This window comes from Tubulanus polymorphus, chromosome 4 (genome assembly GCF_964204645.1).
Source record: "Tubulanus polymorphus chromosome 4, tnTubPoly1.2, whole genome shotgun sequence".
Lineage (NCBI taxonomy): Eukaryota > Metazoa > Nemertea > Palaeonemertea > Tubulaniformes > Tubulanidae > Tubulanus > Tubulanus polymorphus.
Window position 1 is genome coordinate 25,653,933 of NC_134028.1, and position 12,531 is coordinate 25,666,463.

General features: G+C 40.2%; 1 protein-coding gene across 2 annotated transcripts in view; it reads left to right on the forward strand.

Moving 5' to 3' along the window:
- Window positions 1-12,531, forward strand: part of LOC141903911 (uncharacterized) — a 30,077-nt gene that overhangs the window by 12,021 nt on the left and 5,525 nt on the right. Inside the window, exons 2-6 of one of the 2 annotated variants that reach the window (XM_074792288.1) lie at window positions 3,344-3,509; window positions 5,903-6,100; window positions 8,799-9,076; window positions 11,604-11,656; window positions 11,737-11,998. In XM_074792288.1, the coding sequence (XP_074648389.1) occupies window positions 3,344-3,509; window positions 5,903-6,100; window positions 8,799-9,076; window positions 11,604-11,656; window positions 11,737-11,998 (957 nt within the window). Of the gene's footprint in view, window positions 1-3,343; window positions 3,510-5,902; window positions 6,101-6,158; window positions 6,357-8,798; window positions 9,077-11,603; window positions 11,657-11,736; window positions 11,999-12,531 lie in introns of both variants that reach the window. The other variant, XM_074792287.1, reaches the window with a different exon arrangement.

Genomic DNA, 12,531 nt, shown 5'->3' on the forward strand with positions numbered 1-12,531 from the left:
ATACCCTCGCGCTACACTGGCTGCTTTTCAGGTGTTTACATCAACACCGGCGACTGTATCTATAAAGGTCAAGTTGTTCACGATGTCAGTTGCATTTCTTCGTGCCGTTTTTTGCTTAAGTTCTAATACTTCTTTTACCAAAACGTGACCGCTTCCCTTCAGGGCCGCGATATGGTGAAGAATATTGTCCTCGTTATTTAGGAAACCGTGTAGTCACGCGGGTGTTGTTAAGTATATTTTATCGTTATGCGTAATGATAATAATTTTGTTTGGTGATTAGACGGGTGTTTAATCTTAACGCGTTAACGCGGGGATACGGGTGCGGCCTATGAATAGAACCTTTTGAACGGCGTAGATTTAAGAGAAGTAAGATCCTATTGGGAATCCGGTAGCGAAACGTAATGCTTCGATGGCGTTGTGTCGCATTGACGATGAATCTCACGTATTCACGCCGAGTGTCGGCTGCAACTGCAACGGGGGCGGGTCCCATTGGTCACGTGGCGTAGTAATCGGTGACACTTGATTGGCTGAGGATAGCCGGGATATTAATGGTGACTTTTATTGTGGATCAGCCTGTGGGGATTGTGCTTATGGCCGGCACACGGGAACGCAATCAATATTAATGAACAGAACCGAACAATTCTTGCCCAAATTTCACTCTAGTTTCCCGGCGTCATAGACATCATCTTTAATAGTTGTTCATCTAGTCATCTATAACAGAAGCACCCGGCATTTTAACGTTCGCCATGGAACTGGCCGCCGCTTATCCGCAAGTTCACCAGGTCCATCATCAGATGCACCCGCATCATCATTATAACCGTAATGTGATGGAGTATTTTCATTCTTGTAAAAGTAAGTTTTCTTTTCTTTATTTCGTGTCCGGTTCAGTCATTTAAGATGATACATGAACCCTTTAATCCTTCACGGTCAGTAGTTGTTCTGATACGGGTTATGGGATCGGGGCCTACTGTATACTGTTCGGTAACTTACAAAGTAAATTCACTGAGACGGAACAATTATATTTGTGCGGAAAGGTTTTAACGCGACCTACCCGGTTGACATTAGTCGCGTGTGAAATAAACTCAATTATACTCGGGCGAGTGTAGACAAGTAAACATTGATGTAAATAAGTTAATAAGCTTATACAAATCTGCCATCTCCTTTGAACTCGATGGTGACGAGTGGTAACTTTATTTCGCAATGCGAATGGTACATCCCAAAGTCAGACCGAGATTCGGTCGTTGAATCAGCCGGGATTGTCGATTAGGATCGGTGTGTTGATATCTCTGGGGAAGTGTTCCGCTTTGCTCCATTCCGTCGCCTCGACGCTCTTTTGGAGACACGGATTTTGACGGCGGATATGGCTTACTCTTTAGGCGGTATTTACTATTTTCTGGATCAACAGTACGCGCTCAGTTTTGGAAAACTAGGTAAAATGTTCGTGTACATCTTTTATGTGGAAGGTTTAACGTTTTATGTAGAATTCGCGTCGAAATATTTTATAGAATTTATATATAATTTTGGTTTCGATTTTCAAACTGGTCAGCTGGTTATCTGAATAACAATAATAACATTTTATTCATTAACATCTTTTAATAAAGAACATACTTCGATGATGAGAAATATTCTTCGTTTAAATTCCTCATACGATTTGAGAAGGTTTTATGCGCGGGTTATTTGTCAACTGTTGAATGTGTGAATTGTTCGGCAAGTTTTATGGATCATGACAAAATTAAAGACCCACGGATTTATTCCGTTATGCCATTAATTCGCCGGGAACAGCTGTTTGTAGATGCTTTCAGAGGAAATCTGTTTGACCGCCGTGCTCGGATCGACAAATCTCTTGAGTACACGCGGCTTACTGCGCCGTCAAGTAGGCTAATGAATAAACGACATAATATAAATTCGCTTTCAAAAGACGCGATCTTGTCATTCGGTTAGATTTTCATCTTAAGCAGGCGTGATTGGTAATGAGTTTTGAGGGTCTGCCACGACCGCTTTTTTACAGTTTTATTGTCGATTTCAAGTATCGCATTCAGTTCTGAGTGTTGATGACTTCTGACTGCGCGCTGTGGGACGACTGATCTTTTTTTCGTATTGTCTCCGCGTATTCTGAAATGTTTACCGACTTAGCGGGCGGGGTAGGGGAAGAATGAGCATCGGGCGGCTCGCACCAAAGCCGCGGCGTTATAAACATTAAACGTATCAAAAAGCCATGATTATCATTTCGAATGCCCGGGTTTCAGTTCGGGGGGAAGCTAATCTTGTTGATTCACGCGCGGTCATGCCTTTCAATCCGCAACCAAAATAAACGATAGTCCTACCTTATTGTTACTCGTAACCCGGCGTCTTTCTTCAAATGTGTTTGGGATCTACTCATTGCCGACGTGCTCATCAATTCATTTCTTTAATACTATAATTCACGGTTTATTCGCCAAAAATTACCGCGCGTCCCGTCGACGATGCATCACGCGCGGTCCGAAACTGACACGCAATTTGCTCGTTGTTCCGACACAAAAGCGAGGCGAAAAATACACAGGGACGAACTGCGCATAAAAACTACCCCCGATATAACGAAAATAATTGACCCGATGAAAGGTTCTGGAATTAATAATTATAATAATAGGAGAATTGATTAGTTGTTTCGAGCTACGCGACCTGTGTTTATATCGAATGATAAAATAACTAATCTGATCATTTTCAACTTTTGATCACCGTCTTGCAATGGTGGTCTATTTCGAATTGATAGATCGTAATTATGATCAGTATTTTGATGATTCAGCTATCAGCGCAGCCGTCTCAGTGTACGATTCATCATTATCATACAAAACACAGCTTTCATTACTAATGTTCCTCACATATGTATATGTTACTAATATGACTTCATATGGTTATTGAACTATGTAATAAATACACGAAGTATTTGTTTTTCAAACAAATTCAATTTTGCTTTACATTTTATACTTTACATTAATTCAATGAGCCCGTTTTTCGATGAATAATCTTCTGTTTAATTTCTTCGATTTGCGGGATACAAAAATGTCGAATTCCGTGATTATCGCATTCTATATTTGATTCTATCGCTTAAGATCAGCATTGTAAAGTCAAACAAAGATTCTAAAACAAACAAATATCTTTAGTAATTTTAGCATAGAAAGTCATCACATTTCGCACTGTTCAATTCTATTTCAGGTTCAATTCATCAGATCGGCATTCTAAATACACATTAATTTCGATCATATATCTTTGGTATTTAGGCAGAGATAATCAAATCATAATACATTTTGAATGAAGTTTTCTTTAAATCGAAAAATATAAGAGGATCTATTTTTGTATAATTCAGGTCATGGAGGAGTTAACCAGTTGGGTGGTGTATTCGTCAACGGTCGACCACTTCCAGATTTGGTCCGACAGAGAATTGTCGAATTGGCCCATCAAGGAGTCAGACCCTGCGACATCTCCAGACAGCTTCGAGTTTCGCACGGTTGTGTCAGCAAGATTCTCGGCAGGTGAGCTCGAATAGAATATAGATAATTACGGAGCGAAATTGATTCGGGAGAGAAATCCCGAAATTTCCCGAAATATCGCGTGGATGTTTCGAGGTTTTTCGAGCGTATGATCTCGATTAATCTCGTGCGTCGTAAATCTCGTTAAATTTCGAAATAATAACGCGTCATATTTCATCCGGGTTTCTTTTGATTTTTAATTGCGATTTAAAATAACGATTTGTTATCTTTCGATTGAAATCCGTTATGACCGAAAAACGCGCCATTCATTCGAATTCGTCTGAAACAACAAACACAATATTTCGATCGTCGTCCCGCGGGATATTTTCATTTCTATTCCTCGTTTTATAATCAACCGTAAGCGTCGTCGACGTTTCAGATTAACAGGAGGAGCGTTTGTGTTTTGTTTTGTCACCAGACATTTGAGGTTGAAAAATTGAATTAAATTACATGTGAATTAATAATCGAATCGGCGTCAAAGAGCCATATGGTGACATCTAGAGAAAAGACAAGCCTTTAGGGAGAGAACGCGTATCAAACAATAGATTTCATCACAGAGGCTCCGACTGCAACATCCAGCATTGACACTGCTTATATTTTCAAAGTTTCTGAAATGCCACTCTCTGGGGCGGAGAACAGATGATTAATTTAAAACCTTCTATATACAGAATTTAAAAGATTAAAATCGAATTTTATTCATCAAGAATCAAAATCAAAATACACGATGTTTCGAACTGTCAATAGAGATCATCGTCTGGTGTGACTTTGGTCAATTCACATTTTTAATGCTTTATATTCTAAGTTTTTACATTATATCTAGAGCTTTTTTCCTCAATCGAATTGAGGAAAAAAAAGTCGGGAAGATACACGATATCCGTGTATGAGAATCTGTAAGAAATCCGTCAATAATTTCAGCTGAAGATGGAACGTTCTTGAGTAAAACAGTTTATATTTCGAGCAGCTGTTATGAAATAGGGATTTTACATAGTTTAACCGTAAAAATGTATTTCTTATATTTCTTTAAAATACGTTCGGATATGAACTAGTAGGCATCATCAGGCGTGCTGATACAGAATGAATTCATACAACAACCAGACAAACTGAGTGAGTGATACAAATTAGAAAAGGGGAATACGTTAAGTTAAAGTTGCCCGAAATATTAACTCATTTACTCAAGAAGCTTTCCATTTTTGCTGAACTGATTGTCGGGTTTCTTGTGAATTGTTTCAATCTAACGTGTAAAATATCACAACACAGAAAGCGCTTAGCTTTCACTATACTCTTTCACTAAAATGTCGATATTTTCAATTTTCTTTCACATCTATTCACTTGATCGCAGCTGGTGCCCGGGTTCGAGTCCACTTCTATAGACTGGACATTGTTTACAACTCAATGATATCACAGTCGATACTATGTATATAGAGATCATACGACACCTGTTCAGGCTTTTGTTTTCTATTGATACTCGCCTCGTGGTCATTGTGTTACATCTCGCCGGACTAAAAGCTGTTTCCCGCCGCTTGGTCACAGTCCGTGCCTATCTCCTGTATAAGCTTACACATGCGTGTCAATGTATAGTGTAGCTGGGTTTCCAAATGATCAGAAAATACATTCGAAAAATAGTGATCAACGGTGCGAACAATGTCATGGTGCGAATAAAAATGATATTCGATGGTTTGATTGACCTGCTGTGTTCGGATGATGACCCGATGGTGCCATTGTAATGAATTTTATTAACCGTAGTTAATGATGGCTTCGTTTATCGACAAAATAAGAAAAATTGATATTATATAGAAAATGGATTTCCAGTATTACATTATCCATTATTAGTTCTAAGGAAGGCATAATATACATGATGACATTTTAAAAATTCCGTCTAATTTGCCCACTATCAAAACTAGCAGGAAAATCGGAAAAGCATCAATTTATTTGAAAATGCAGATGCAATTCGCCTCTCAAATGATTTTCGATGGATTTCGGTGTGGTATACGGCATCATGGTTAACAGTAGTGAACGCATTGATCAGCACTACTCTGACATCGGTCTGGCTATTATTGACTCCACGTCGTGAATATGATCAATTGTCAGATAATTGTATGAGAAGGACCTCCTCGGTCGCTTCTAATCCCATCTGATTAACTCAATAGCCAGTTGATGTGCCTTTAAGAGGTGATCAATTAATTCGTTTGCTAACAGAACAGACCGGCGCGGCGTGCCGTCGATTTTAAATTGTTTTATCGTTCATTAGTGGCTTCCGACTGCGGGGGCAACAAATCAAACTTCAAAAGATCTCGCGCGATTTTTCGGAAAAAACCTGTCGTTTTCTTATTTCATATCTCGATTCTTAGCTCACGTGATTTAAGCGTTTATTTTGAAACGTGAAATTATTTTTGCAGGTACTATGAGACGGGTTCGATAAGGCCCGGTGTTATCGGTGGTTCGAAACCTAAAGTGGCCACGCCCAATGTTGTAGAGGCCATTCTTAAATATAAAGCTGAAAATCCTACAATGTTTGCCTGGGAGATTCGCGATATGCTTCTCACCGAAGGCGTCTGTTTACAAGACAATGTTCCCAGCGTCAGTTCCATAAACCGGTAAGAATGTTTTACCTACATGTTTTTCGCTAACAACAATATTAACCGTGGTTTTCAGGTATTACGAAACCGGTACTGTGAAACCGGGCGTGATCGGTGGTTCGAAACCGAAAGTAGCCACCCCTAAAGTCGTCGACGCGATATGCACGTACAAACGAGAGAATCCAACTATGTTCGCATGGGAAATAAGGGATAGGTTACTGGCCGAAGGGGTCTGTGACCAGGAAAACGTGCCTAGCGTCAGTTCAATAAATAGGTAAGAACACGTGTATATGTCGTATCAGTGTCCGTTATTAGCTTTTTTGGCTGTAGCCTTTTTTTTTAAACTTAAATCATTTCGAAATGAAAATGTTAGAATAGTTTAGAATCGTCCCACGGCTAGTAACCTAACCGTTATGTCCACTGCCCCGACCTTAGGTCCGCGTTTTATACGACATATATTGTTTCAGAATAGCAACATATCGTCCGTCGTCAGTGTAAATATGCTGGCTAATTGTAACTTTGAGACAAAGATAGATATTCTAAAAGATGCACGCGGGCTCAACAATATCGATCCCCGGCCCGTATAAGATTGCTCAGGACATAGAAACCACTTGACTATTGTCAACACACGTGTCCCGTATCAGCGTGGCCACTGGTCATCCACGAACTGGTCAACTTGCCGACCGATTTTATCTAGACATCACACGGAAATTCGCGGTGAATAAAGTTTTATCTCCGACCACCAGAGCACAGCAGCATTTGAAGATGTTATGATTGATCGATAACGCCTTCGGGCATTTATTTCAACCGGACTCCGAATATAGATATGATTTTGGAATAATAGCCTACTGACATGTCTTATTTAATTATCGACTCGTTCTCGGTGGTTTTTATTAATTGATGGCCTATCGGTCGCATCTACTAGCGTTTAAAAAAAAGTGAATGCGATCCCGGGCTGCTCTTTGTCTTGTCTCTTTCGAGAATAGACAGACTACACGATGGTATCAGTAAACGTAGAAAGGCCGCGCGTGTCCCTACGATTTTATGAGCTCGAATTCATTTATGTCACTGTCAACACGTTCAGTGAAATCGCCGACTGCGCCGAGATATTTTAAAGACATCCATAAAATCATCTGAATCGCGATACGCTGTTCTTTCTCATCGACGAAGAGAAAGGAAGTAATTTTAAAGAAATTGTGTGTATACAATGCGCGCGCAAGTCAAACAGACGACATTTCAGCGCGTGTTCGTCTGCTGAAATGACTTCCGGTGGCGCCGGTGCTCCTGGCGGGCCCACGCGATGTTTCTATTTATTACAACGACAGAAATTGTATCAAAAAATAACGACGACAATTTAAATGTCGCGCACTCAAACGAATTACGCAGCTGGCTTCCGCAGTGGTTAAAACGATGAACAGAATGAATATCATGAAAAATATTTACGAACGGACTATGATCTTTTATTGTTTGAATTTTTTTTGAATTGAGACGTAAAATGATCGGATCCGCGTGCGGAAAAATTGCTCAAAATTCTTCCGTTTTTTTTTTTTAATTCGAACGGCAACCTCGATTCTTTTGAACAATGGACATTGGATAATCAGAACTCGTGCTTTCTTTAATGACAGTTCGTTCGCTGTATATTTGGCCATTTTCACTTCACAATAGAAAACGCGTTATGTCCATCCGACCAGAAATATCGTGTTTAATGAAGCGAGATGTTCGTCTGAAACTCGGCATCTGTGAGAATCCAGTCACTTCATCAGAAATGACCGTTCTTCGCTAAAATACGCAGATTCCGTTTCCAATTAAAAGTCAACACTGCATGAATTCTGGCTCGTTATAATTCACTATTAATTCAATCAGACTCGTATAACTCGTCGCCGACGAAAATATGTCGTTAGAAGTTTCTCCGTCGTGTCGTGGGCTTCGGCTGACATCTTTTCTTACCGTCTTTTTCCCGACGGTTGACGAAGATTGCCGATAGAATAATACGATGTGACGGCGATGATTTGTTTAATTGAATTTGAGGGTAGGAATTAAGACGTCAGCACTATTGAGCGTTAATGTTATAAGCCTAAGGCGTTGATATTGAGGCCGACTATACCCAGCACCCAGCCGGTTCACGTGAAATTTAATACAAGATGTTCCGATTTTAAAGTCATCAAAGTAACATTTTGGACAATGAAAACTAGCGCAAACCAGCTATTACGCGCGAGCGCTGTCAGACGGGCATGTCATCGGGAATTTTCTCGAGAGAAAATCTTAATGGCTTCAATTTTTGAAATTTAATTACACGGTCAGATAGCCGGGGAAAATGTGTTTTGAGTTGATGGCTTCATCTGCCACGAGTTAAAATCCGCAGTCGTTTTAATTATCGTATTTGAAACGCGAATATTCAATAGGAATTTGTATTGGATTTTGTCCGTTTTATACTTTCAAATTTGTGATGTTTTTGATCATGAATTTCGTGAGGTTCGCGAGGCACAATGCGTCCCACGGTTCTAGTCGCGCCCTCTTGCACACCTGTCTATATCATGTTACGCGATAAAGGGGAAATTGTTAAATGAAATATGAATGATGAAATTTAAAACTTTTTTTAATACTCACCTTTCCTAACATACTAACTATGAAAAGGTCACGATAGGCGTTATGAAAAATGTCGTCTTTCTGTTATGGCAAAATGAAAGAAAAAATGTTTCGATTTTTGTAATTTCAGAATCGTGCGAAATAAGGCTGCCGAGAAGGCCAAACATCAGCATCAACATCAGCAGCAACAACACACGCCGGGTCAACATCCAGGTCCGGTGCACAGTCCGAACAGCGGGGCCGTGTTAAACCCTCACACGCCGCCGCCGGAACATTTACTATCGAGACAAGGGTCGTATTCGATCAGCGGGATATTAGGTATCCCTCATCCGAACGGCGCCGCGCACACCCCGCAACAAGCGCACACCGACATAAACAGCAATAAACGAAAAAGAGAACCCGATGTTGGTAAGTTGAATAATAATAATTCATGCAAAAATATTCTCAAATCGCTTTCCGAGAATCGGACGAAAAGAAGAAATTATACGACATCATAAAACGTCGTGAAATTGTGTTTTTTTTATTGTCTCGGGGAGTTTGTGAATGAATTGTTGATCTAGAAATAAAACTAAATGCAAAAACGTGCGAAATAAACCGCGCTCAAGCGAAAGTTGCGACTGTAGCCGCGGCGGATTATAACACTCATTTTTTATGATACGTGGCGCGATAGTTTTTTGTTTATCGGTTCGTTTCGAGAGACGACGTCGATATACTAGGGAAATAAACCCCAGCGACAATACGACCATCGACCCGGTGCCTCTTGTTTTTATGCCGGCATTCTCCATTACAAAAACCGATCCGAATAGAAGCCGTGGCGACATGTATAAACGCCATGAGTATTGACTGCCATTTCCTCTTTCCTCTGCGTCGCGGTCTTTAATGGCCGCTGAGAAAACACGACCGACATGAACAAACGACATTAACTCGACCGAAATTACCCTTCTAATTGTTAAATAATGGAATCCAATCCGATATTCGTATTTTCATATCGACGCTAATAGAATGGTTATTAGCAATCTTGTATGACTGATTCGCTGTGATAAAGATATTGCAACGCATGCCGGTTATCGTGATTGCCCCTTTCAGTCGCGACCGGCATCAATCTTCTAGCCGCGATCTGTAATCCAAATTCGCTCAGACAGCCGCATTCTGGCCTATTATCTACCGAAATTAACGGATTTATGACAATATCCGCCGTCGAAATCATATCCAATAGTAATCCATTGTCGCCGGAACTTATCGGGTCAATTTTTTATTTACTCATTCGGACACATCTGTATAGACTGCATCGCGATATGAATATTTAATTTTTTGAAAATTAATTTTTGCTCTTCGTTCCAAACCAGCGGTTCGTTTCAAAAGTAGCTATAAATATTGAATCAGTCGGTATGCTTTTTTTTTTCATTAGATCACGACAAGGTGCTCGTTTGTCCCGAGAGTTCGTATTTTTTCCTGTCTATTCACACGGGTCTGCAGATTTCATCGAAATTTTCGAAATATTCCCGAGTCCTTTGTGGGAACGATATATCATTTTTCAACTCGTGCGTCCCGCCAGAAGCTCCATGGGAATTTCATTGTAATCAAAATTCGATAATCGAATTTAGTCCTAATTTCAAAAGACAATGAAGCACAGTTTGATATGAACTATGCTCGAGACGCGTAGAACACGGAAGTTTATTGTTTCTGCACATTCGACCGTTTAGCTAGGATAATATTACGCTACTCGATTTCAGTTCGGAAGCCGACAGTGGAGTTAAACCTGAAACAATTTCTACTCGAGTTACTCCGGTGCTTAATCGGGTTGAAAATCGCACTGTCGGCTGGATAAAAGCTCGGCAACTTTCCGGCGACGAAAGCTGTCAAGTTTTCCCCGAACTCGCTAAACCGTATCGGCTGCTATAATGGACGGCTTCGACGTTCCGTCGTTTTCGGGGGTGACAGAGGGCGACCTTTCGAACAATAGTCGACGTAAGATATCGCACATTTCGAGTTGTTATCGGCACGTACGAGTATCGGCGTGATTTGTACGCGCACGTGACTAGGCGACGGTTTCGAACTAACTGAAGCAAAATTAATACAAAAATTACCCCTTAAACGATCGTCGTATTAAAAGAGTCAATGACTAACAGTGAAATGTTGCCTCTTATAGTAGCCCCCGGTAGCGAAGCTGGACGCATAAGTTTTGCGTTGAGAAAATCATTTTCTTCGAGAATTTATTAACCGTCCGTGGACGTGGATGGATCTTTTCGCCGAAGGGCAAAGGAATGAATTTATTTGCAATTTTGCCGCCGTCCTAGCAGGGGTCGACATAAAAACAGCATATAATTGCCGGTTTCGAAAACTCTAGCACACCACAACATGCGGTAACATTATGGTTGCTATGCGTTGGTTGAGTTTATTTCGTTAGAGCCATTGCCCGGTCTCCGCTATCCCATTTACGGCGACAAATAAAAACAGTTTAAAATCGTGTTTATCTCATAAAACACGACGGTTTTCATCGCTGTCCGTTTCGAACCCATTCAACAAACCGTCGACAAACCCCTCGATTGCTAACTGAGGCGTTAATACAGAAAAATGCCGTCGACAAAGATTGTCTTGCTTTGGCGACTACTGAAGAGGTTCGGACACTCCCACAAGCCGTGTACCCATTGTACGGGACGATGTTGTTTGCGAAAAATGTACTTGAAATCGATGTTCTTTACTTCCGCTCCGTGCGGTAGAATATCAAACATATGCCACGGAAATCCCGCGAACTTTTGATATTTTTCCTTGAGTTTTTTTCAATCGGTGAAACCAATATCGATATCATTTATAGACGCATTATAAGTAGATATTATAGAATTTAAGCGCCCAGTCCTTATTTAGACTAATGTATAGATACGAACTGATGATAAAATAGAATCGCAAATAGAATATCAAATATTTGTTTTTGCAGTACCGAACGGTGACCACGAAGCTAACAATAATGAACAAAGACCCGATTTAGAGGTAGGTCTGAAATCATGCTTTCGAACTTGTCCTCGAAGATGAAATTAGATTTTCTAATAATTTTTTGTTATTTTGTAAAGGGCAAAGAAGGTGATTTATACGGACCTTTGAGTATGTGGTATAAAAAAGCGAAACCGGAACCGGAAATGCAATCGGCATCGATGGGAAATGTGTACTCTATGCAATATCAACAGTACATACCAGTATCAGCGACAACCGCAGAACCTCAGAAAAACAATTCCGATTATAACATGCAAAACCAAATAGTCATGACGTCACAGTCTAACGGCGCATCAGACGGACAAAATACAAACAACAGCGGCCATTACAGTCCAACCATGGGTAAGTTGATTTAATCTTATTTTTACAATTTTGCTTCATTTCATGGCTTAAAAAGTGCTTCAGTTTATGATTGATTTATTTATTTTGTAAAATGTATTTGTATTCAGTCGGTATAGATAAAGTTGTAACTCTAACACGAAACGTGGCTCGGTATACATCTCTCACTTATTCGTTAGTGCAATCGTGTATTCAAATTCTCGGTCTACTATATTACCATACAATATATGCCCGAGATGACATTTCGTTTTAAGATCACCAAAACCTGATAAACGAGCCAATTTCCTGATCATATAATCTGAATTAATGTATACCATACCGAGCCGAGTTCAACGCTATCAACTAATTTCTTTTCTTCACCGGTTTCCGCCCACTTGCAACGACGGAGGCGACGCGTTCTTCTCATCTAAACGCGAGCTAGTTTCCTTTGAGTTTCCTTTGAATTTCCTTTTTCATTTTGGTCGTTGATTGTGTTTACATATACCCCCGAGGGTTACAGCGAATCGACTCGAAACAGAAACCGTTCATTATAGAAG